General features: G+C 39.7%; 1 protein-coding gene and 1 non-coding gene across 2 annotated transcripts; both read right to left on the reverse strand.

The window, feature by feature from the left end:
- Positions 1–1,806: 1,806 nt before the first annotated feature.
- Positions 1,807–25,519, reverse strand: polr3b (polymerase (RNA) III (DNA directed) polypeptide B). The gene is made up of 28 exons (XM_088418139.1): positions 25,353–25,519; positions 24,889–24,921; positions 24,699–24,755; positions 24,556–24,620; positions 24,208–24,283; positions 23,066–23,166; positions 22,893–22,984; positions 22,677–22,794; positions 22,321–22,429; positions 20,792–20,914; positions 18,879–18,995; positions 18,648–18,782; positions 16,366–16,527; positions 15,390–15,590; positions 15,127–15,289; positions 13,449–13,602; positions 13,304–13,378; positions 13,123–13,221; positions 12,868–12,995; positions 10,551–10,760; positions 10,059–10,217; positions 9,139–9,256; positions 8,448–8,590; positions 5,580–5,683; positions 3,176–3,342; positions 2,925–3,042; positions 2,674–2,843; positions 1,807–2,073 (listed from the first exon to the last, which is right to left on the reverse strand). Exons 1-28 carry the CDS (start codon positions 25,422–25,424, stop codon positions 1,944–1,946), a joined length of 3,399 nt encoding a protein of 1,132 aa, XP_088274265.1. The 5' UTR covers positions 25,425–25,519; the 3' UTR covers positions 1,807–1,943.
- trnap-agg (transfer RNA proline (anticodon AGG)) lies at positions 23,421–23,492 on the reverse strand. The gene has a single exon. It is a non-coding gene; the product is annotated as a tRNA-Pro (tRNA).
- Positions 25,520–26,327: the final 808 nt, after the last annotated feature.

Raw genomic sequence — 26,327 nt, forward strand, 5'->3', positions numbered from 1 at the left:
CCTAGTTCTGTTTTTACATATTCTGATGCGTTTAATGTATACGGTATGCGAGTCTGAGCAAGGTTTTGTGTTTTGGCTGTGTATAGAACAACTTTTCCACTCTGGAGGGTGACTTCAAATTTTTGTGCTTTTAAGCTCCCATAAAGCCCCATTTGAATATTTTTGCGTTTTTACCCGTAAACGTCTTTATATAAACGGGTGGTTAGTATGTAGATATGAGCTCTGTCATTCATAGAGGGTGTGTCTGCTGTTTATTTATGAGTACACAGTATACTGTCCAATTGTACTTTCTTCAATAGTTTTTATTTTGCTTGTCACTTGAACTGGATGGAAATAAGACACAAAATTATAATCGGTTTCTCTAGTTTAACTGAATGAAATGATTTCAACTCAAAATATAGATTCAGTACATGTACACAAACGTACAGAGTCATTCAGCAGTATAAAGTGTGCAATAGTGCAGTAATACTGATTTCCTGTCACGGGGTTTATCACCTCAACCTTATTTTGGTGCGCCTGTGACAAGCAGGGGGGGACAGTCACAAAAGGAGGGGAGGAAAAAAGAAGAGAAAGTGAGTGAGAAAAGGGGGGCGGGGGTAAAAGTGTAAAGCCCCAGGCTGGTCGGGGCTCTGATGGAGTGCCTGAGAGCTGTAGAAGGGAAAGCTGTGATTAGAATATGAATGGAACCACAGGAGAGGAGGAGGAGGAGGAGAAATAGAAGAGGAGAAAGGAGGATTATGGCTGAATTACTCACCGCAACATGGTGGAGGACTTTTTCGCTGGACGTTTGATTTTCTTTTTCTTTTTTTTTTTACCCACAAGCCACCTGGGAAGCTGAAACGCACACTCAAACCCAAAGACACGGTTAAAGTGCACACTAAGGCGTAATACACAAAAGTCAGAAAAGGAGGATGTCATTAATTGCGGCCAATTAACAAGAACAGGTGCATCCTTCCTCTTATCACGTGCACGCTCATAAACGGATGTGCACGCCTTTTGTCCCATTGCTAAAGTCCTCAATTGTGCGTGTGTGTGGCATTCACGCTTTGATGGGAGGAAATCATACGTCCAAAAAGGGATTTTGTCGACTTGACATGAATGTCGGCCAACACAAAGTGGGTTATGACATCATCACCCGCGCTTTTATCAGCCGCAAGCAAAACAAACAAGTCATTTTATTCATGGCCGAAGCTCGCTATTCAAACAAGGAGAGGGTTTATGTTATTACATTGGCAATTTCATTTATATGCAGGTGCATCTTAATAAATTAGAATATGGCAGAAAAGTTTATTCATTTTAGTAGTTCAATTGGAAAAAGCAAAAATGTAATAACTGTAGTTTTAAAAACTAACCTGAAATTGAACTTGTTCAGAAACAGAATATTTACACATTATATTTTTATACTGCCACTATTTAATCCAAGTATATTTTCTTCTTTAAAAATTAACTTAACATTGATACAAAATGTATTCCAGTAATTCAACACAATACCTGAAATTGTATTTACTATTTATAAACATTAAATAAATATGTAGGAAATTACATTTTAAGTTCTGAATTAGGTCATGTTCATACTTCTGATGTATTATTTTCATTCAGTGAACACTGCTGAGATGAGAATATTACTGAGATGCCCCTCTATAGAAACACAGTATAATGCTTGGATAGATAAGATAGATAGAGAGAGAGAGAAAGAGAGAGGCGGGGAGATAGAGAGAGAGAGAGAGAGAGAAAGAGAGAGAGAGGGGGAGAGAGAGCGAGAGTCATGTGACTGCCAAAGTAAAGATCAAATGAGCAAAGCAAAAGTTTAGTGTGAGAAAAAAAGGTCAAATATTTATTATTTACACAAACTACAATCATACTGCGGACATCATATCCACACGAAAGAACAAGAAACTGCGAGAAAAAGAAAAGTTAGGCTTTTGCCTGTTTCCCTGGCGCTGTCACTCGTTGTAGCGTGACAGCTTGAGTCGGGGGATGATGTTCATGGATTGCAGCTCCTGGAAGAGCAACTTGCAAGCGTAGGGGATACGCAGCGACGACACGTGACACGACGACTTGCAGTAGTGACACCTGGGAGAAATGAGAGTGGAGGAACCAATGAGTAAGAAGGTCCTAGGCTGTGGAGCATTTTTTTGGGTCCATAACTTTTAAAACAAAAATAAAATAAAACCACAAAAAAAGCTAACTCCAGCACTTTTGCCTTCAAAATGTAATTTTTACACATTGTCAAAAAATTACAAATGAAGGCCTTCCTTTCTGAAACATATGATTGTTTGTAAATGTGTTGAACTGCCACAGTGAACAATTCAAAACAAAGTCAAATAAATTCCACTTCCACTGTCTCCTTTTGTTACTCGGTCTCGCAAAGCAAACCGAAGTAGTATGTCTTTGCACAGTTATAGATTGAAGCAAAAAGCCTTAAGTCAAGAAATCATCTCAAATCTAAAATCGATTCCTGAATCAAATTGTTGACCCAAAAATCGGAATCTGAACAAATCGTGAGACAGTCCAAGATTCCCACCCATACTTATTACCAAATATCCAAATCCAAATGAAATCAAGCAAACGTGTCGATGAGGCCCGTACAAACAAAGTAGACAAGTGACTTGTAGAACTACAATAAGAATGTTTTTATTTTGCTAATCCTGCACTTCTGCATGCACGTCTTACCAGCCGGAGTATCCAAGAAGGCCACACTGTCCGCATACATCCACCTCGAAGGCGTCACTGGAGATCATAAGGCGTTCCAGCAGCAGCATGCTGGCGCCATAACCGATCAGACAATCGCGCTCCATCTCGCCCAGACGCAAACCCCCATCTCTTGAACGCCCCTCCGTTGGCTGCCTGAAGACGAACAAGGAGGAAAAAATTCAACGTGTTCTTTCTTGGACCCAACACGGACAAGTGGTGGAAGCAACCACTTGCCTGGTCAGGACTGCTCTTGGACCACGCGCTCGAGCGTGCATCTTGTCCAACACCATGTGCTTCAGTTTTTGGTAATACACAGGTCCAAAGTAGATGTACGCTTCCAGTGGCTCACTGAGGGGAAAAAAATGTAAACTGTTAAAAAAAAAAGTGGGGTATCACAATGTATAATGTTTCAAAATAATTCAGTCCTACTACTAAGCAGCAAAGTTTCAGAACGTAATGGGAAGTTAATGGTTACATTTACCCAGTGATCCCTGAGGTGACATAGTCCTTCCCTTGGTAGTTGTATCCATAGCGGATCAGATCCTCACACACATCCTTCACTTTGCTACCGCCGAAAGCTGTCCCGTAATGGAAGCGTCCGTCCAGGACTCCCGCCTTGCCAGCCAGCAGCTCGATGAGCTTCCCCACCTGACACAAAAGATTTGTATTTCTGTGTAATACAAGGATGCCCAAATAAGCATAAACTCATTAGGGTCATTCCATGTCAAGAACCACATCCTACCCACTGACAGCTCTTGCCCGATTTTTAGTCTCTTAGTGCCTTTTAATGTAAAATGAAAGAATCTGATGTTTTAGCCCCCCAGCTCAAACTGTTTTTGAGTTTGGAGACCACACTCACTTTTGGGATCGACACGCAAAATTTTGGACCATATTTGGAGGCCTCCCATCTTTTGTGCTAAGGTAAATACAGAGCTGTAAATTGCTGTAAATCTCAATGTATTCTGACTTTAAAAGACTCTACGCTCTTGAATATCATTAATCTATTTTGAGAAATTTTAACCTGTGGTGGCCGTCGGGCAAATGAGACGAAAGACAGAAAGCAATTGACCAGTCAGTCTGGGATGGAAAAGTAATGGAATAGTAGTAAATTTAAAAAAAAAAAAGAGCACAAGAGTGAGACAGAGTTTGAGAGAACAGAATAAAAATAAGGCAAACTGAAAAGGTGTCAGTGTGGAGCTTCTGAGGGCCTGTGTGAACTGACTTGAATGACCCATATTTCACATAAGAAAAATCTCAATTTAACATTGCCAAAGAAAAAAATTGCAACGGATGATACACAGAATAACAGTACTTTCCGCCTTTAAGACAAAGAGCATTTGATTGTCTGTTTACCATGGAGCCAAGATGCATTATTTGTAGGAACCCAATTACAATTTTTAAACCAATGAATTGGATAATTTCCCACAGAACACCTGATGATCTCGGCGCATTGGTGGAGAATCACAGCATTAGCTAACACGTGTACCCCCAGCGTGAGGATGACTGATTTTGGCAATTTCGCTAAGCTTGCCCCCACACAACCCCTGACCCCACCACATAAAAGGCTGACACCTACTCTCCTTCACGGGCGACGTCCTCCGCAGCCAAACATTGCTGACCGCTCGCCATGGCGACGGCGGCGGCGGCGGCTAGCAACCGGGCTGGCACCGGCAACTTGAGCAGTAAAGATCACTGCTGATTTTACAGGCAGAGACCCTCCAAACGTCTTCTGTGCGCGTTTGATAAAACTTGCGGCACTCGGTTGGCGTTCGTCACCGCGGCAACAGCTATCTGTTTGTGTGGTGCAGTCAGACTGTTGTTCAGTCAAAAGAACGAGAGCTCTGGGAAACAATGATAACCTCAGGAAAAGATAATGAGGCTTTTGTAACCCTAATGGGATGCACACATACAGATATAATTTTAAATCTCGCAATTTGGGAGTCTTTAGTGTGTTGTGTCAAATGTTCAATCTATGACAACTTTATATCATTATCTCATACTCAAAAAGTAGTGATATCTTGACTTAGAAGTGTCCATTTTATCGTTTTTTTTCCCTTTTTGATTACAAACTGTTGATTGGTCAATATTTTGCTTTTAATCGTGTGCTAAAACAGTTGTTCTTGAAACCGATGTTCTTGAAGTGCTAATAGGAATGGATATTTTTACCTATTATGATATTTTCTTCAGTAATATGGATAGTCTCATTTTGTTCTTATAAAAAGTGCTTTTCAAAAAATCTGTGTTATTTAGAAGCAGTGCACAGTATAGGGCATTCCGACCTAATCTGATATTGTACATGGAAATATGATATACGTATGATATACAGTACGTACTATTATTTGATCTATGCTAACAGTGTCATAATTACAGTAAATATTTGCATGAAAAAAATGTAGACCATAAATATAAACCACATCCCCATGCGTTCCTATGCCATGTGACCAATATTTTTAGTTATTTTAATTTTTAAAGGAAGTAAGCGTAATTTTTCGCATGTGCCCGTGGGAGCTTTAGGGGTATAACGGTAAATGCAGCAATTCACACTCCTCCTCCGGCTGTCTGTAGCTATAACAGAGTTTTATCCAGTTATCCAAGTTTTATCCAGTCATTGCTCAGAAGTGAATTGGTTATTGGTTTTAGACACGCATGTGTCATGTCCTCCAGCGTGATGCTTAGGTCCAAAGGGGTTAAGAAATGGACCTTATAAAAAAATATTCAAAGGGGCGACTTTTTGATTCAGCCATATAACGCCATCTTTAAACCCCCGTTTGTTAGATTATGCAAAAGAAAAAAGAGGATCATTTCCAGTGACAGTAAAATCGGCCCATGTTTAATCATGAACCGAGGGCTCCAGCTACAAGCAATAGATGTCGAAAATAGCATACCGTCATTCGGGAAGGATAGCCATGTGGGTTCATGATGATGTCGGGACAAATGCCTGTGTCACAGAAAGGCATGTCCTCTTGCGGGACGATGAGGCCACAGACACCTGAAATCAACAAAACACAAAAATGATGCTATTATTGCTCTGTATTATTATTCCAGCGCCTACATCCTCCATTGCAATAGGTGCCCCGCTACTAAATCACTGCTCTTTAAGTGTCGGAATACATGCCAACTAGTTAAGTGTATACAGTAGCAATTTGCAAATTCAATTCTGCCCAGGCCCTGTCTTAAGAGGAAATGTCATCACAGCAACTAAGTAAGTAAGTAAGTAGTCGTTAAGAATTGTGTTCCTGTTTTGTGTCGAAGACATAAACATGAAATGATCATATGAACAACCTGTTGAGTATGGTGTAACTTGTGCTGTGACATATTCAGATGTCACAAGAAAAAAAAGTTTCGGCCTATATTATATATACATATATATATATATAGATATATATATATTTTTTTTTTAAATAGTAGTAATTTGTTTTTTTTTTTGCCATAATTGATTTTTTTTTTAATTTAGCATTTGTATTTTTTTTGCTGCTCTGTTGTTTTTATCAGATTGTTTTTGCAGTATTTTTGTCTTCTTTTTGTCAGATTTGTATGTTTGCTACACTATGTTTTTGTTGCCATTTTTTTCTTCAGTGATGTTTCTGCTCTGTTAGATTTTGTCTAATTTATTTGTCAGATTTTTTTTCTCCCAATGTTTGCTGCATTTTTGTCAGGAGTTTGCCAGACTTACATTTTTTGCATTTGGCTTTTGTATAGCTTTTCTGTCAAATTTATGTTGGCTACGGTATATTTTTGTGTTTATTTTGGGGTTATAGTTTGTCTGAATTACGTTCAAGGTTTCGCAGATTTTTTTTGCCTGCTATTATTATTTGGTTCTTTCTGTATGTTTGCCTTTTTGATAGCTATTTCTTTAATGTTTTTGCAGTAATGATTTTGTTTATTGCAGGAGTTCCTTTCGTTCGTTTTCCTTTGTGTGGACTTAGGTTGGATCGTTTCCTCTCTCATGCGGACAGATGGGCTCGCCTTTATGATTCGTCAAGCAGCCCCGTAACCGAGAGTTTAAGTGGGAGTGCAAATGTTTGCCGAGGGGGACCGCAGTACTCTTGCCGGGCCAGGACAAACAGATTTTAGGCCCATTTGCAAATGAAAAAAAAAATGGGAGCGCATAGAAAGAGAAACTGAGCAGGAAATGGAGAAAAGGTGCTTAAACTCGACAGCGAAAGCGGGATTACACATGGCCGACCCTCAGCTCAGCTCAGAGGAAGTGGAGGGGGATCATTTGGAGAGGAGCTATTGAAACCTCTGCACGTAGGAAGAAGGAAAAAAAAAAAAAAAAAAAAGATAAATCCCTTTTTTGGCCTGCCTGGTCCGTGCCACTGACTGCTAATGTCGAGCAGGATGTTGTGACAGGATGTTGACCAGCAACAAGTGCCGCGTTTTACTGGAAAGTCATCCAGCAGCAGGAAGCTACAGCTTGAATGGCAGCGGGAAGAAGGCCAATGTAGTCAAAGAAGGGCGGGGGGGTGGGGGTAAACGTGTCGAGGAAAAATATAGAAAGTGGGGTAAAATAGTGAAGTAGTGGGGAAGGTGATCGGCGAGGACCAGGCAGCGGTTCCCATGGCAGACGTGCTTGGTGTTGTTTGTTTTGTGTGAAAGTGGATGATAAAAGAGGCATGAAATCAGCAGAGAAAAGCGAAACAACAGCGAGGGTCTAGCGCCCTCCATCACACCTCTTACAGCTCCATACTGGAGGCTTGCACAATGGACCCCCCCCCCCCCCCCCCCCTTTCTTACTACATCCACATGCGCGCACAAACACACACACACATACACACACAGCTGGGTGTGCGTGTGTGTGTGCGTTTGTGTGTAAGACCGGTAAATAATTAACTTATTCTGCTCCGCTGACCGGGACTTATAGGACCAGTCATGAGAGGCTGGAGGACATTCACTTTCTAATTAAATAACAAAAACACAGAGTTTAGTCGGAAAACTAGAGAGACCATTGCCAGGGCCGAAAAACGCAAATTTGGTTTGACAAATTTCATAGCTACTCAGCCTAGAAGATTAATGAATTTTAGCGATTGATTCAATCACTTGATTGATTTCAGTGATAAAGGTTTATCGAAATGTTTGTTTTTTTTTTTTTTTATCAGTGGGATCAAGCGCCAAATATCTTGCCAAGATGATGGTATTTTGATATATTTAATACTAGCTATTTTTAGAGCATCTTTTACCATATATATATATATATATAGAGAGAGAGAGATACATATATAGGTATATATATGTTCGAAGGCCATATCAGCCTGCCCTGATTTGATACCATACTTGTATAATGGATTCCAGTTCGACTTCAAGAAAAATCTGCTGAAAATCTTCTCTCCAGTAAGTGACCACCTCGACAAACTCCCCCACCCGGGCTAACCCTGCGGCGACCCCACGCTCTCCGTCATGATGCGAGACAGGAGACATTGTCCCGTCCCGAGCTGACCGCCCTGTGGCCACCGCCTTAATGAAGAGAGTAAATTATGCACGGCGCCAGTTAGCTTTTTTTGATTAAAACATCATAGAGGCACCTCTATAGGGGAGGTTCCGGCCAACAATGAAGGTTGTAAACACTTCTTTTTTTAGGCCAGAATACTGCTGGGGTGTAATAAATTTGCATAGTCTGGCACAGGACAAAGAGCCAATTAATTGAAAAGAGCTCTTGAGGGATGAGGACACATGCAGGAGGGAGGGAGGGAGGAAAGGACTTGACAACCTGTGGAGTTGTCTTGTGCAACAGGTTTCCCTCGCCACTCACTCACCTTTCTGTCCGTGTCGACTGCTGAACTTGTCTCCAATCTCGGGCCTCCTGGTTTGCCTCAGAAGAATTTTGATGAGGAAGGCATCTTCCGCGTTGGAGGAGATCATCACCTTCTCAATGTACGAGTCTGTTGAGCCCTTGTAGCTGCAAAGCCAGAGCGCAACTTATTATTCACTGCTCAAAAAAAAAAGAAAAAAAAAAAGAAAAAGAAAGACAGGCACTAGTGCATTATGCTGCCACTGATTATATTGTGCATTATTTTCTAAACTTTTTAAATCAAATGTTATGCTGGACAATCTTATCACAATAATCATAAACTTAAATAGGTTAATTTTATAGAAGGATGGATGACACGCAATCATATAAAAACTGAAATTAAAAGCGTATTAAAAGAATATTTTGTAAAATGTAATTAATGTTTGTTGGAATAAATAAGAATCATAGCAAAAGCTGTTGTGTTGTATGTGTGCTTTTAACTCATTCAATCCCAAAGACAGATTTTTACATTTTAAAGAGTCCAGACAAAAAACACAATTTTGCTACACTAGAGCATTGGCTATAAACAGCTTCAAATGCCAGACATTTCCCAGTCAGTTATGGTGTGAGCGTAACTGGTAGTTTGTCTCTTAGGGGTTTCCTTTGACTTACTGTTGACCGCTCTCGGAAATGAATGGTTGGTGTATTAAGCTCACCTGATGGGCACTTCTCTGTACTGTGGCTGACCTGGCTGGGTGCTGCCCTCCAGTGGTGTTTGAGTGACAGTCGGCATGGATTTGTTGACCAACACCTGCTTGTTCTCCACTCGCTCACCTGCAGAGCGTCACAGGAAAATCATAGAGTTGTTAGTTGCGTGGTTTACAATGGAAGCAATAATTTTGAAGTTAGAAATGGCTCACAAACAAGTAGTTTGCTGGACTGTGTAAGAATAGAAAATTTTACATTTTGGGAAGCTGTCTATTACTTGCAGTTTTTCTCTATTCGCTGCACCCTATCTGCCCAAACAGTGAGGGCTTACCTAACTACACCAGGTGTCCAAAAATCTCATCTGAGGGCCGCATATGGAAAAATGGAAGCGCTCAAGGGCCCTTTTAAAATTTTCAGCTTTAATTTATTAAACATACTATAAGCAAGAGAAAAACAAATGTTATTTTCTACTTCATTTAATAAAGTGCTGCAAAATAGCTTTGCTAGACTAGAGCCATGTCTGCACTGGAATCCCATCTCTAAATTCAATAGAAGTGACCTTTGTTCAATAAAGTTACTTTGGCAGCAATAATGTGATGTCCATACATTGGACCTTGACACAAAAATGTTTGAAACTATTTGTGCCTCAAAGTGGAATGACCTTTGGAAATTGTGTTTAAATGTATTACTAAATAATTTGTACAGTTTTTTTTTTATTTAGATAGCATATCTAAAAAGCGCTACAGTATACAGTATAAAGTATTGTATTCATAGTTTTTTAACTGGTCTTAAGAGCCATGTCATCTGTCATTTATTGTTTATGCCGTGAGCCACAGAAAAATGAATGACGGCCGCAAGTGGGACGCGGGACACAGTTTGGACCACCCCCAAAGTATGCTTGGCAACATCTGGTCCTCCAGCTACTCACCAGGTGAGCATATACCGTCAGCGTCTAAGATGTTGTGCCTCCAGATGGGCTTCCTTGTGGTGGCGTCAAGCATGGGGCCCAACACTTTGTCGAAGGTTTGATTGGTGTAGCGCCGCAACGTGCACTTGGCGTTTTTGTACACCAGACAACGACCAAAGCCTGGAGGGGGAGCCAGTGTTAGCAGTGGTGGAAGGTCAGGGCCAGCAACACTATTAAAAGCATTGACCTATAATTAACGCAAAGTTGAATACAGGTATTTGCTCCGTGAACTTAAATTCATTTGCTAACAGTATTTTCTCCTCATTTGTAGCATTTCTCATGTCTATTTACTTCCAATATGTGAATGAATGAGGACATCTAGGTTTCAGCCTCTATGTGTTGCCTTCAATCAATATAATGTGCCCAGGTCCTTCAAAAGACAACGAAATTCAAAAACGCATAACACTGAGTAGATGTAAACACGTCCAGGACAAATCGTAGCTGTTCCCTCACCTCTGTCCAGCGACGCTTTATTGAGGACCAATGCGTCCTCAATGTCATAGCCGCTGTAGCTCATCACAGCCACAGTAGCATTCTGACCAGCTGGCAGCTTCTCGAAGTCGATTAGCTCGATGGTTTTGGTTTTGACCATGGGCCTCTGCGGGTATGCTAGCAGGTACATCAGCGTGTCGATTCGGTTCCTCTGGTTGTAGCCGATCGTTCCTAAAGACATTGATGCAAAAATTAAGAGCAAGAAGAGGCGTAAAGAGTCTGAACTAGCAAACTATAAAATTGAGCTGAAGCATTTTAAAAATATTTGGGTTTTATGTAACTCTCATAAATTTGAACAGAAAGTGACAAATTAGCGGATTGACGCAAGCATGGTTGATTTATTTTGGGAGAACATTATAACCACATTCTTTAGCCATTCTCCTTAAGTTATTGTAGAATCTCCCTAATATTTAATTAGGGAGCAAAGCAAAAACAGGATATGACGTTTTGATTTAGATCAAGTTGGTGGAATATGAATTACATAGGTGAGCTGTGACTGGCTGTTACCTGAGCAACTGTGATACGACAATACGAGGCAAAAAAGCCACTCTCCAAAATGGATACATTTGGGTGGATTTTGCTGTTTATTTCATATTCCACAAATACAATACTAATCAAAATGTCATATTTTGACAAAAATAAATTACTGTACTGTAGAGATTTTTTTTTACTTGACTCTCCCTCAATCTAAAATCAGCGACCGCCTCTGAATTTTGAAATGTCTCATGTCTTTCAAGGTTGTTTTAGTGGAATGAATGGTGATTTCTTTTTTTTTTCCCCCCTTTGGAGTATTACTCCGCCAGTGAGGCGGAACTGGCCGAGTTATGGCATAATTAATGGCCTCCCTGGGAGTCTTTGACATTTGTCACATGCTATTACTTGACAATTGGGCTACAAGCGAAGAGCCTGTGATAATAGGCCCGGACCGCACAAACAGATTTGCACATGTATAGGCTTGTCCACACAAAACGGAGCAGGCAGAGGATATTGGGCCAAATATAGTTCCAATCTGTGTTTTTTTGTAAAGTTGGGGGGCTAAAGACCTGCAGTGGGGGTTACAAATGGTCGCAGGGCTGTTTGGGGAAGTTGTGGTTACCAAGGAGCCGCGGGTGCACACTCGGCGCTCTTTCGCAGCTGAGCACACCGACCCCCCCGAGCACGGCCAGCACAGACACAATGAATTGCTAATGACACTCAGACGGACTGGCAGGGAAAGGGCCTCTGCACACACACGGCACAATGGAGGACCTATGCAAGCGCCACATGTTTGATGTCCATTTGTATACACTCACATGCAAACATGAATACAAGACACAGGAAAAACACTCAATCACATATATGGTGAGTTTTGAGGATCAACTATTTCTGCTGCTTTTCTGGTTGAATTTTAACCTGTCTGAATAAAAGTTGCTAATATCTTTCGCTTTCTAACTACAATGTACGTATTCAGTAGTGCACTACATAGTGACTTTACCATTTTGTAAAATACACGCAGCCTATAATGGGATAAGGAAATGAACAATTGTTCCCCATTTGGAATTTTCATGTGATGGTTAAGAGAAAGTCAACCCAAAAGTCTTGGCTCTACCATGAGTCTAAACATAGCATTCTAATTAATATTGTGGTTGTAAAATCTGAATAAAGCAGCAAAATCTATCTAAGGGGGCGGTAATTTCACAACTTGCTGTTGACTAAAAATGACATCACAGTTGCTCAGGGAACCACTTTCCACGGCTCACCTGTTTTCCAAGCTTGGTCATGTGACATTCAAAGGCTCAACCGTGATTTTATAATTTCCTTATGAACAAAACAGGTATACTTTGCTGCTTGATTCATTATTCGCTCACACAATATTATTCCGAATTCTGTGTTTAGAATAATAGGATTGAATAGACTCTGTTAAAAAAAATAGGTTCACTTTCTTCCTAAACAAATCTAGAAAAACTAGGTCCATTTTATTTGCTGCTAATGCTGATCTCTTGGGCAGGGTGCTTGATGTGTCAATTGTGGTCAACTGGTCGATTGAGAAGGTAGTATTGGTAGATCGCATGACATTATATGACAGAAACAAACGAAAAAACACACACACACACACACACACACACACACACACACACACACAGGTGCAAGCAACCTGGCTTAAGTGCAGATGCCCATAATGTATGTACCCCAGAATTGGGTACTTCCACTGTAAGGTTTGAGAAGAGATTGGAAATCTTCCTGTCTCAAGGAATGAAATTACTCGCTCAACCGTGTTACTCAAATGTGTTTCTCTTACCCATGGCCTGCTTGCCCATAGCGCACTGGTATGTGTTCCTGGGCGACTGGTTGTGGTGGGGGTAGGGAATGAGGCCGGCGCACACCCCCAGGAGTGTAAAGGGTTCGATCTCTAAGTGGGTTGTGTCTCTAGAGGGGAGAAAAAAAAAACAAAAAAAACAATATTATTTATCATCCATTTCGATCCTTATGTGATATTATAAAAAAAAAAAAAATGTTAAATAATATTTTTGTAAAACAGCAATATACAACTAACTTGTTTATCATGTGCTCATAAAGGGCAATTTGACAGTCATTCTCCTCGTTGACATCCAGGTACTCCACCAGACCTTCATGCAGGAAGTCTTCAAAGGATCTGGGATGAAATTAAAAAAAAACAAGTCACACAAGCACCATTGAGCTACACTGGTACTTTAAGAATGAGTGGCTGGCATCACCTGTATCCTTGTGATAGATCCTCAATGTGTTTGTTTTTCACCATGGGCTGACCCTTTTTCACGATGATGTACGGCCTACAAAGGGAACAACTAAGAGGAATGGTACCTTGACTTGCTAGTTAATTTCATCTGGGAGCAGACAAACCTGCAGAGACGTCCTCCATCTGATGATATGTACACACAGCGGTCGGCCATATTGGTGGAGATGGACACAAATTCGTTGATGAATCCGGCTCTGCGCATCAGCCTGAAGGTGCTGACAAGCTTGGGATGATCTCGGATGACACCAAGGATGTTTCCTGTGAAAGCGATGTGACAAGATTTAAAAAAAAAAAAAATCTGTCAAAATGTAAAGTGTGTTTAGGGAATATTTCTGAAAACATTGCCTATTGAAAATCTGGTCAAGAAACACCTTCTAATTAGAGTAACCTGGTCTCGCTACAATATTTCTCAACATTTTGCTCACTTCTTCAACTTGGTCTTCTATTCAGAAGACCATCTTCTCCGATTGGCTGTCAAGTTTCAATTGAAAAGATCCACCAATTTTTAGGGGGAGACTAAAATTTCAAGACAGCAACAGGTCAAAATTAGGGTCATGTTTCAAATCCCGACATCTCAAAACTCAACTAGCACAGATTGAAGTTTTTTGAGAAAAGCAGCATGTCATGTTGCTATTAAAGGGTTATCTAAAAATAAACTCCTCACAAAAAGTTATGAAAATTGGGTTTTTAGGTGAGCCAGAATGCATCATAATCTTTACAGGTGAATTTTATTGGTCATTCTCTTAACATCCATCCATCCATTTTCTGTAGCAGCTCATCCTCACTAGGGTTGCTGGCTTGCTGGTGCCCTGAAAGAACCCACGTGGGCTCGGGGAGAACATCCAAACTCCAAATGGGAAGGCCAGACCAAGGTGAATTTGAACTCGGTTCCCTGAACTGTGAGGCAGACATGCTAACCACTGCTCTACTGAGCCACCCTTCTCAAAGCATTTAAATGCAAAATTTGAGGTAAAACAATAAAATGGCTAATAGCAAAGAAGTAATTGGCATTTTTATTAATTGTGTCCTCCAATTAAATAGATTTTTTTAAAGGGAATGTTGTATATTGAGATTAAACTATCAAGCCTTTCGATGTCCATTGAATCCCAAAATTGTAATTTGCACCAGGTTTACTCTATGTGGCCTATAGTATCATTCTTTCTGAGGTTCTCTTCATATCACATCAAACAGACAAGTCAGTGGAGAACAGAGCGGACTGTGTGTGAGTGTATACGCACACTGAGCACACTCTGAAGGACCTGAACACCTGCTGCTTGCAGCTAATTAAATAGTATGGCAGCTAACATCATGTGACAGTTATCAGTAGCCACACAAACACAGAGTAATTAAAGCGCAGTAAACTGCTGCTGTGAAATGAATGACACATTAATACAAAATGTACACATACAATTCCCTTTATGTCCGCACATGTTGGATTAAAGTTTGCTTTAAAAAGACGTAAAGCAATGAGCCAAGCATTTAACTTTGCCTTGAGAAATGTCACAAGTGTACTGAAATAATGACATTTTAATTTATTTAGTGTGAAATCTGCGCCTGTTTGTTTGAACATAAACCTATTCTGTTGTATGAATGGCAACAGCTGGATACACAGTTTTGCTACTCCCCCCATTTAATGCAAAGGCATTCCATTGGTCTGCCTGTCACCACATATCACTAGCATAGATGAACAATCACAAATCAACTGTGGTAAATAAGTGTTCAGTGACAGGGTGATATAAAGCAAAAAGCACATGATACTAAGTACTAGCGTGACCGTTTTACCGTTAAGGAAGACGAGGAAGACGCTGGGGTATGAGAGCTCCTCTCCACAGAGCAGGTTGACGTCCTCCACACCCAGGTTGAAGGCCAACTTGATGATGGGACCATCCTCCATGTCGGTGGTGATGTGTGTCATTAGGGCCAAATTCTTCACCAGCCCACAAGCCTACCAGAACAAGACGACGTGACACAGCAATCATTTATCAAAGTCAGGTTACCGCTGTACTGTGAGCAATCAAACCAATCATGTGTAGAAGAAGGCTCACCTCGCCTTCCGGCGTGTCGGATGGGCACAGCATCCCCCACTGGGAGGGCTGCAAGGAACGAGGGCCACTAACTTTGCGGGTCTTCTCAAACTGCGAGGAGATGCGGGTCATCATGCCCAAAGCGGAAATGTAAGACAGGCGAGACAACACCTGCGTCACACCCTGACGATCCATCTTGAATCTCTTCAGTGACCAGTTACCCTATGAAAGGAAAATATTTGAATATCATGATTGCAATTTCCGCAATTATTTTTCAATGACCTCTCTTCATGTATTTCTAAATATAAGCAATAAATTAATCTGTATTACAATAAACAAAATCTGATTTACCACAATATCACTAAAATGTGGTTTTGCTGCCTCGCTCTTTCATGGACGTTTTTTTTTTCTCTGCCTACCTTCTACGAAGCTTTGAACTATGAAAGTGTTTGAACAAAGAAATGTCGGAAAATTTTAATGTCAGCCTGAAAAAAACATTTTATTACATAAGTATGATGGGTTTTACAGCCTTAAAAAAATAGAATGATTAAAAAAAAGTTTAAGAAATGAAAAAATATGTTGTATTATTTAAAAAAATAATAAAAAAAACAAACTGTAAAAATTAAAGACACATAGTATAATGACCAAAACAAGACAAATAAAAAACAACATGGGTGAAAAAAAATGTTAAATGAAATAAACAAATGTAAAAAAAAAAACAAAAAAAAAACATCAACCTCTACTTGTGTTTTTTGGAGCATAAGCACCAGCAATAAAAAATGGATCACTGAATACAAAAAAAATATTTTGGTCATATAGGTTAGGCTTTCAATAAAAAAAAAATAATAATTAATACATTTGTTTAGAAGATTTTTTTTCTTTTAATCTTATTCTATTACGGTTGTTAATTTAATAAATCATTAATTAGATGAAAACAATAATGCGAAAAGTAATGAATGACCAGAAATGGCCAGTAACGACGCATACATGCACTCACAGTAGAAATGGCGTTGATCATGCCGTTAGTGATTTGATCCTGTCTCATGTGCTTGACCACATCAAACTGGGCCGCCCTCTGTTTGGGGATGATCTGGTCAGCAATCTTCTTCAACTCCGAATTGAACTTCTTGAACAGGTCTTCAAAGAGCAGAGACAGAAGCTGCAAGAAAGAGACAAACACACGTTACGTCCTCGTCAGTTTTGATTCAAATGCATGTCAGTCAGCGTGACGTGTGTGAAGTTACAGTTATACAGATTAAAGAACAAATAACGAGGTGGGTCCAAGTCATGCTTCCTGTCCCATCCTCCTCCGCCCCGCCCGAGCTTTAGCATCCATCACAACAAACAGGCTTGAAATTAATAAAGAAATTAAGCTTCCATTGCGCAGCCAGGCCAATTAGTTGAATGTCAGGGAAGCATAATTGGAGAGTGAGAAGATTGTTGGCGTAAGCCCCTTTTGAAAGAGTACTGTCTCCCGCCTCCTGCTCCAGGTTGGGGTGGTGGGGAAATTAAAGGCCTTAAGACAGCAGTAATGACATTATCAGAGCCGGGCCTGCGGATTAGCTCAATCGCTCCAGTCAAGGCAGCGCGTCTATTGTCAGTGCGCTGAAAAATCCCCGCGGTTTCACAGCTTTGGGATTTTGGTGCCGCTGCATATCTCCTGCCTGACAAAGGCAGGCAGCAATACAAGAAGGGTTGGCGGGGGTGAAGAAAACAAAACAGGGAAAAACAAAGCGGAGGGAAAAAATAATGAGTCTTATTAAAATAAGGAGGCAGGAACAAAAGATATAAGGTGAGGGCTCAGAGGCTTGCTTCTGATGTTGTGATCTGCTGCATTTGTGCCGCATAGAACTTTATGCTACCTAGATAATGACACAATATTAGAAAAAAATAGAATATGCTAATAATCTAATATTTTACTCAAACAAAACAAACTATGTAAAAGTCAGATATTACATTTGCGGATCCTCAATACATTTCTCGACTAACTTCAAAATAAACACACCAAATAATACCTGGATGACAATGCATCAGCCGTAGTAGGCTTTTATTTTGAATTTCGTAGCTGTTAGCGGAGTGGCTAGGCAAGACAACACTAATATTTTCCCCATCATTGTATGATACGCCACAAGCCTCCAGCATTAGCGATAGGCATGCGGTGTATGTGGTACGTTAAAATGCAGACAGACATTTTAACACAGAAAAAACTGTCAGTCAACAGATTAATAACTATCTACTAACTAATAAACATCTAAATAAGACATTTTTACGTTTCATCCAAGAGTCTAGACCAGTGGTTCTTAACCTGGGTTCGATCGAACCCTAGGGATTCGGTGATTCTGTCTCAGGGGTTCGGTGGAGCCTCCACCGCAGAGGTCGACCCCTCAGTCCAAAAAATCATATTTTATTTTTTACTAAAGAAGGGTTCGGTGAATGAGCGTATGAAACTGATGGGGTTCTGTGCCTCCAACAAAGTTAAGAACCACTGGTCTAGACATTCAATCAAAGATTCTTTTTTTCTCAGTTTATCTATTTTCAAGTGTTAGGGTAAAAGAGCATCAGAAAATGTTTTGCATTGAATAAATTAATGACAAATAATGGTCCATCTAGTCTCTTATGTTAACAATAAATAACAAACAACTAGGCTTCTGGCTTTCACTCTAGTGGTTGGTATATCAATGAATCAAAATAAAAAATAAACCTGCCTTTGTTTCAGAATCAGAATCAGAATCAGAATATAATGTTGATCAATTTAACACAAAAAACTAGCGCAAATAATTTGGTCTTCTTTAAACAGGTGTTAAAACAATGAACAACAGTAATATTCAGAGCAATGGCATGCATTTTCATTTAATTTTCATCACTCATTACAGACATGTGCAGGACGCTAGGTGTGATGTTATAGTTGTTTTCGAAGTTGAGTGGTTGCTATAAGGCAATGAGCGAAGAAAATTTGTATTCTTTTTTCTGTTGGACTTTTAATATTTGATTTTCACCCAAATATTTTTCTTTTTTTTTGGGCCAAACGTTTTCATTTTGATGCATCTTTAATTGTAATATTGAGAATTGAAACATGCACTGAGAATTTAAAATGCACTGAAACACGGAATTCTACACTGGTTGTAAATTTTGCGATACTGCTAACCTGTTAACAGTATTACAAGGCTGGGTCAAATGACACACACACACACACACACACACACACACACACACACACACAAAATCATAATTGACCTGCAGTATGAACATAATGTAACACATTGAAGCGTAATAACATACCTGTCCAGCCAACTCAAGACGTTTGTTGCCATAATAATCTCTGTCATCCACCTTGTTGTCCCCTTGAGCCAGGATCACCCTGCGTACCATCACAGCCAGGTAAATACACTTGGCTCTAAAGTTAAACTCTTTGACCTGAACACACAAACACAAAATTGATTATGTTGTATTGCCTGTGCTTGGCTCACTTAATAAAGGAAACACGGATCGCTTTTGTTTTGTAGCACATACAGGCACATGTGTGAGAATCAGCGACGCCAGCAATTCCCTGGCCTCCTCCATTTTGGTTTTCTTGGGTCCTCCCCACATGCGTTGCCTGCGGACTTTGTTCCCAAGGTATTTCAGCGCCTGGAAATAAAATCACACAACTTTTCTGACCGAGAAAACCTTTATTTTGGTCCTGGGTATGAGCTGAGCTTGTCCAAGGTTTGTGATATTGTGAGCCATGATTGGTCATTAACTGAGCAAGTGTGATGTCATTTTCAGTTGTCAGCAAGTAGCAAAACCAACCCGGTGATAAAAGTGGGTGGATTTTGTTGCTTAATTCATAATCAAACAAACTCAACATTAATCAGAAAATTGTTTTATGATTAGTACTGTGTTTGTAGATTTAAACAAGAGGGGCTGCAAAGAACATACTATTGTAAAGAAGATTTTTGACTTGACTTCCCCCTTTAAGAGCGAAAAATTTGACCTGGATTACGTTAATCTGCACACAACCAAAGGAGGCAGATTGAGGCAGATTGCTCAACATAATCTGATAAGAACATTCCTTAGCCTTATCTGCCTTTAATGATATAGATTTGGGCCTCATTGTGAACAATACAATGATCCAGCAAACACACTGAAACAACATTAGGGCGGCAGAAATAGGAGCGCAGCAGCAGCCGGTTGCTAGGACGCAAATGAGGCCTCATCAGTGCACAGGGTGACTCCTTTTAACAACATAATCTTTAAAGGGGGAAGAAAAACCCAAACAAATTGTATTCATGAATGTGTCAAAAACACACGACTTAACAGACTGGAGGTGACAAAGAAATGCAAGGTTCTCCTGTCAAGAGGCGGCATCCTGCTCTACAGAAGACACATCCTTATTCAAGTGACATCACTCAAAGTCATTAGTCTCTTTTAAAAACATCCATAAACTGCAGTATAAACAGTGTGGGCTCATTGGATGATAATTGTGAAAAAAATCTCTGTATAATACATTAAGAAAATGTTAGGTACACTCCCAAAATCAATTGAGCTGTTTAAAAATAATAATTCCATAACAATTACAGTTTACAGTACATGCCTGACTGGTTGCAGTGTTGTGCAGTAAATCCTTGTTTGTCGTGGGGGATACATTCCAGACCCACCCGTACTGTATACTGTAAAATCTAGACTTTATGATGAGCTGATCGGCTTGATTGTTAGCAGACAATATTTGGCATTTAATGTCAAATCAGTAGTGTCGTAATTTGCCAAGCAATCAATTATGTCAGGTCAACAATGTCATTGATCGGTTCCGTAAATTCACCCAAGAAAACGCCCTTTTTACTGTTTACACATACGGTCAAATGAATTAAAAAGAAAACAAAAACATGATTAAAAATCAATGTTAACACAGATTTTGAATTCAAGCTATTACATGAAGTGCTCACATACTGACACTTGGTCTAAATTAGAGCATTTTTGCTTCATTACGATCAAAGTTAGAAAATGGCCTGATTCTCTTGAGTGGTTAACCTGTAATGTGGGGTGTGTTAAAGGTTGAATTTCAACTGCAAATTATGCTTGGAAAACAGTTGGCACTGACCACCCTGAATGTTAAACCTGTTCAACATTTCATCCACTTTGTTTCAGCAAGACAGCAAAGTGAACTGCATCCTTCCCAAACACACGCGACATCATTGGAATGGCCAGGACTGAGCACATTAGAACTTAGTACAGTCATTCAAACAATACGGGAAGATACATACAGACCAAAAAAAAACAAATGACTAGGCTGGCCCTGAGGAATAGGATGTAAATTGACAAGTGTGAGTGAGCACAATGTTCTTCATTTTTCCTGAGACATTCGGTGATTGGGCCTTTGCTGACTTTTACCGGAAGGTAAAAGAAAAAATGCTGAAATTCCACCCGTTTATCAGTGAATGTGTTACCTGGGTCTGTGTGAAGATTTGGGCTTTCTGACATTCTTCCAGGCTCGGGGCAAAGCTGGCCATGACGTGCTCCTCTGTGCCAATCATCTGTACAATCTCCTGGTCACTCTCCACACCCATTCCCTATGGGAAATACACCCACATAGTGCGTTATTCAAAGTGCAATGATCTACTGATGACCCAACTAAATGAATCTCTTTTCGGTTTTCGTTTTTTAGAATCTGAAGCACCTGTAGGAATGCCCGTGAAAGAAGAACATTTGCAGACTATCCAAAAGTGGAAATGAAACAAATGGATTTGTGTAGACAAGACGTCACTGTTGAGGTGAACAAACAATCGAGATCTTACACTCACAAAATGAGAGCAGAGGCGAACCTCGAGGCAAGCGTGAGTGTGTGTGTGTACAAGGAGTCACAGGAGTTGCCTGTGACATTTGCTTATGGAAATGCGAGGCTGTGGGAACTGACGCACTCATCACGCACTAGGTGCGTTTTGTGGGATCTTATCCATTTCTGAGGGAGGACTCCCGGGCGAGATGTGAGAAAAGCACAAGCAAATAAAAGGAGCACACAAACGTGATAGATTCGGGATAACTCCTGCTCAGAAGAGAGTCGAGGCTCCTGGTTGATGTGAGATTTGTTCTCGGCGGGCAAGGAAGTTAATATTGACGCCAGCTGGCTGACTGACATTTTCACAGAATTAAGTCGGACAAGGAGCAGCATGGTGAACTAGTGCTTTGGCCATTTTCAGGAAATGTAATATTTTGTCCATAAATCATTTGATAACTAGATTATCTTTCATGTAAAATTAACCCCTGGGTGTCTGTCATAATTAGAGTATGGTCACTTTTTTGCATTATGGGAGTCCAGGCTAAGCCAATCATCAAAGTCATTGAAAGGCTTGCAAATGTCATAAATTGGCCGCTTGTGCCACCCAGTGGCTTTGGGGTGTCAAAACAAAAATAGAGGCCTGTTCGCAAGTTGCTATTGAAAGGATGAATGCAAAAATTGGGGAAAATGAAAGATGAAAAATTGGGTTTACAATAAGTCCAAAATTGACAATATTTCCAATTTTGAATGGCAGTAAATCAGCCCAACATGAGCTAAATTTGACATGTACACGGCATACCTCTCGATCTTCCGTTTGCAACCATTTAGAAGGGACGGCAGCGTGGCATATTGAAAGTCGTTTTGTTTTGACAGTCTATGCAAAAGTTCTGCCTCCTAGTGGGTTTTTTTTGTAAGGTGTTCCTTTGATATCACACATCAAATACATCAAATAGCCCGAGTTGGGTCAACATGTTTTTTTCCCCCACTTGCTGTCAACTTAAAATGACACATGCCAAGACTCAGGTAACAACAAATCACGAATATCACTTGAACAAACCCAGAATGCAGGTGAGCTTGACATGTATCATTTTCATTTGGCTGCAACTGGAAAAAAATATTAAGATGTATATACTTATGCAACCAAGTGGAACGTTAATGCAATCTTGCAACGCCCCCTGGTGCACACCTCAAAGCACGCACCTTAAATATAATGGCGATGGGTGCATCCTCACTCAACGTGTTGTGCTTCAGGTAGAATCGGCCTTGTTTCACAATCATGTTTGTTCTGCTTTTCTTCTCATGGGTGGAGCTGTATTTTTTTGGGGGGGAAAGGGGGGGGCAGGATGGGGTCGGGGATAAAGAAGAAAAATGTGTCGCACAAATGCTGCAACAAGGGTGCTTTGGTAATTCTAAAATAGAAACGTTGACTTGAATAATATACCCTAATGTGGATGTGAAAAAAAGCTGCATTCCTGTTGTGGGACTGACTAAGCCATTTTAGTTTAATATTAATATTTTAGGTTACTGCATAATGATGCTTTCTGCTGGTTTTCTACCTGGTGACTGAGGCTCCCACTGTACCCTTCCTGTCCTGCTCCACGATTATCCTGTTCTTAGACAGTTGCTCCTGGATTAGAATGACTTTCTCTTGACCTTTCACAATGAAATAACCACCTATATTGGTAAATAAAGAAAAAACAAAGAGAAAGTAATGCATCACTGTGGATTAACAATGCCATATTTGAAAACATGGTTAAAATGACCCTTAGCACCTGGATCAAGGGGACATTCGTTGAGTTTGGAAAACTCCAGAGGTGTCTTTCCTGTGAGGACACAATTGGAGCTTCGCAGCATTATGGGCATCCTGACAAGAGATATTCAAATTGAGAAGTTAAAAGGGCGAAAATAAGTTCAGCGAGGCTGATGCTGCTGTTCAGGAGAGTACCTTCCAATGGGCAAAGCATTGCGGATGATTCTCTGACTGCCACGTGTGTACTCAATGTCCACGGTTATGGGTGCAGAGTAGGTCATGTCTCGGAGACGACACTAGCACAGGAAAAAAAAAATAAATAAATACATCAGAAGACTTTTAAGAAAATATGCTCAAATATATGTGTGATGGATGTTTTTGTTACGCTATGGGAGTGCATAATGCAGACTGAATAAAATGTTATTTTCAATAAAACACGAATGCATGTTTTCACCTATATGTCAAGGTTTTCAGATGCCTTTGAATCTGTCAAAAATGTATCAGTATAATTTAAGTATATAATAGTTTGAGGCCTAAAAAACTGAAAAGAGGGCTCGTCCGGGATTTGAACCCGGGACCTCTCGCACCCTAAGCGAGAATCATACCCCTAGACCAACGAGCCACATGCTCAGATGCAGGAAAGGAATCTTCAAAAAGTGGTGATGTGGCAAAACTTCCATCAGAATGACTTGTTGCAACAGCGCCCCTATTGATCACAGCTCGAAAAGGCAGGGTGCTTCACAACAGCGACAATACATGATTTAAGTTTAATTCAAACTCTTAATAATATCGTTTAAACTCATATTAAAAGACTGACGTTGTGCATTGGCGGAAATAATTAAATTGGCGGGCGGGGTTATAGGTACGTATTGTTTTCATGAAAATAAAATGTGTGACTTAGAGGTGGAAAATAGTTAAGTATTTTATTTTAAAAGGGTATTTTTTAGAAGAGTAAAAACATTACAAGAGCTCAGCTACTTTAAAGACCAAAAAAGATTTAATTTATGTATATTTTAAGATTAAAAGTCATAACATACGAGAAAAAAAGGAGCTTCAGAGTGACAAAAAGCCATATTTTCTAGATTTAAGTAGTATATTATGAGAATAAGTATTTCATTATCTCATATTCCTACGTGCTTGTATTTTCAGGGTGACCCCAACACTGCTTTGAATTTGGACATTGACATACACTAGTCCGTTTTCTTCCTAGTATTAAAATGGCACCTATAATAACTGAACATGGCAACAAATATTGGCCTGCCACCTTCATATGAACATATACAGTCGTTTACAAAGTTGTTTATAGTGTATTAAACATAACAAGGTCGTTTTTTCACCTCATGAGGGGAGACGGGCCGAGTCACGTTGAAGCTCTCTTCCACATCAGGCATACCAATGTAGATATTGAGGTATCTACATGAATAAAAAGATGTTAAATGGAACAAATCAAATGGCAATATCAAGGAGTGCTGATTTGGTGATAGTCTAAAGAGGCAAGAATATTCACGATATTTTGAGAAATTAAGGGGTACATGAGAATTTAAGCAATAACTGTTACGGACGCTTTCAGACGTTTTGCCAATCGGCCGAAAGTGGCCACAGTGCCCAGGGTTAGGTCCAAATCTTGAATCTTATCACTACATGTCACTCTGCAGCCTATTAGCCCTACTGGTCCTGTGACTTACTTGATGTACCACATCGGGTCCGCGTCACTTGTTATTTTCTCATTGGCGCTCATAATTTTCTTGATCTGGAAAGTGGGGTGTTGAAAGTGTGCATTAGGGACGAATGGAGACGTGCACTGACACACACTTGGCTTAGGTTTTACCTCCACATTGATGAAATAGTTGAACGAGTCAATGTGCTGCTTCACCAACCCTTTCACCTTAAAAAGATGACAGAAATTAAGATATTTTCAATATTAAGATATTGCAAGAATGCTGTTTGGTGAGCATACTGTACATTTGCAATCAAATAATAAAAAAAAAAAAATAGACACGAGTAGGTCTGTGTTTTACCTTCAAGAAAGCAGGCAACAGCTTCCATTTATCCTGTTGAATTTAACAAACATAAAAGAGACATGAAACAAGTTGACGATGATAATTTTAAAAAAAAAACATCCTTTTATCGGAAAGACAACTTGTCATGCCATGTTGGGGTGATGAGATGTATTACTTTCAGGTGCAGTCATATAAACGTCCATCCATGTTTTGTTTTTTTAATAAACAAGTTGAAGTTTGGAATTTCAGACGAATTTAAACAACACCAAAGCATCAGACGACACAATGATTGTTGTTGAAGTGGTTATATTATTTCAATAACATACTACAGGAAGGACTGCGTTATTAAGTCATTTGCCGTGTGACTTAAAATAGACTCATCACTGATCAAGACAAAATGATAGTTAAAATTGTGCAACTTGATCCAATTTGCTATTTGACTACGCGTGGTGTCACCATCACATGTCGGCGTTTGAACTTGCCTCTATAGTGTTGACAGGAGCCGCCAGCTCCTGCTGGGACATATCACAAAACTCGCCTCCGAGTACTTCCATCCTGACTTGAAGTCTTTTTAAAGTTTTTCCAAAGGTTTTATGTTAATCTTGTAAGCATTTTGTGAATGTTGTTTTTCTGCCGGAAAACCCAACACCATGCCTTCTTTTGTGTTTCACTTTAATACGTCCGACAAGTAGGACAAGTGTTCCGCCATTGGCAAAGTCCTATTTCCTCGGCGACAAATGAAAAATGATTACAAAAATAGCAGTCACTTCGCTTTAAACAAAATTCCACTACACTTTATTTCGTTTGTGGAAAAAAAATCATACAAGGATTTTAGTTTGGCTTCCAGTCGCGTGTTTCACTGTCAAACCTCCGTGTGGCCAGGAACCATATTACAGTTGGTCAACCTCCAAATTTAAATGAATTGCAATTACAAATTAATGCACTTTTATACCACATCGAACTGAAACGTTTAACATTTTTTTTTATCAAAACAATACAAATAAAGTTTGAGTTTGTTTAGAATTTGTTCTTCTTGAGACTACCGTGTGTTCACTGTAAACGTTTTAAGAATAACAATACAGTTCCACTTTTGAATTAGTTTAAAAAAAATCAAAACGATGTTATTCGTGGTGTTTGAATAATACAAACTCGAGTCTAGTAAAAATGCTGTTTAAAAAAACAATCAAACGTTCCGCTATTGGTGCCAAACTAACAAAAATAAATAAAATTAAAAAATAAGAGGAAAAACAACGAACAAAATATTTATCCAAATGTTCTTTTCCGACCAATAAATTTCAAACATTCAAACGTAGAACTGCATTGAGGATTGAAAAAAAAAAGAAGACATTTTCATTGTAGTGAATTACAGTAATCCTAATTAAGTGTAATACCTGTGTCTTGCATGTTGATGTATGGTAAAATTGTGGAATTATGATAGAATTATTGAACCGTGATAC

This window comes from Hippichthys cyanospilos, chromosome 6 (assembly GCF_059441005.1).
Source record: "Hippichthys cyanospilos isolate Australia breed blue-spotted pipefish chromosome 6, RoL_Hcya_1.0, whole genome shotgun sequence".
In the NCBI taxonomy this organism is placed as follows: domain Eukaryota; kingdom Metazoa; phylum Chordata; class Actinopteri; order Syngnathiformes; family Syngnathidae; genus Hippichthys; species Hippichthys cyanospilos.

Excerpts from the sequence above, each read along its gene's own strand:
- polr3b (XM_088418139.1), bottom strand. The coding sequence starts at position 25,424 with ATGGAAGTACTCGGAGGCGAGTTTTGTGATATGTCCCAGCAGGAGCTG. Across the intron at positions 24,756-24,888 it reads TGTTGCCTGCTTTCTTGAAG|GTGAAAGGGTTGGTGAAGCA; the intron begins GTAAAACACAGA and ends CATCTTTTTAAG. Across the intron at positions 3,343-5,579 it reads GCTATCCTTCCCGAATGACG|GTGGGGAAGCTCATCGAGCT; the intron begins GTATGCTATTTT and ends CTTTTGTGTCAG.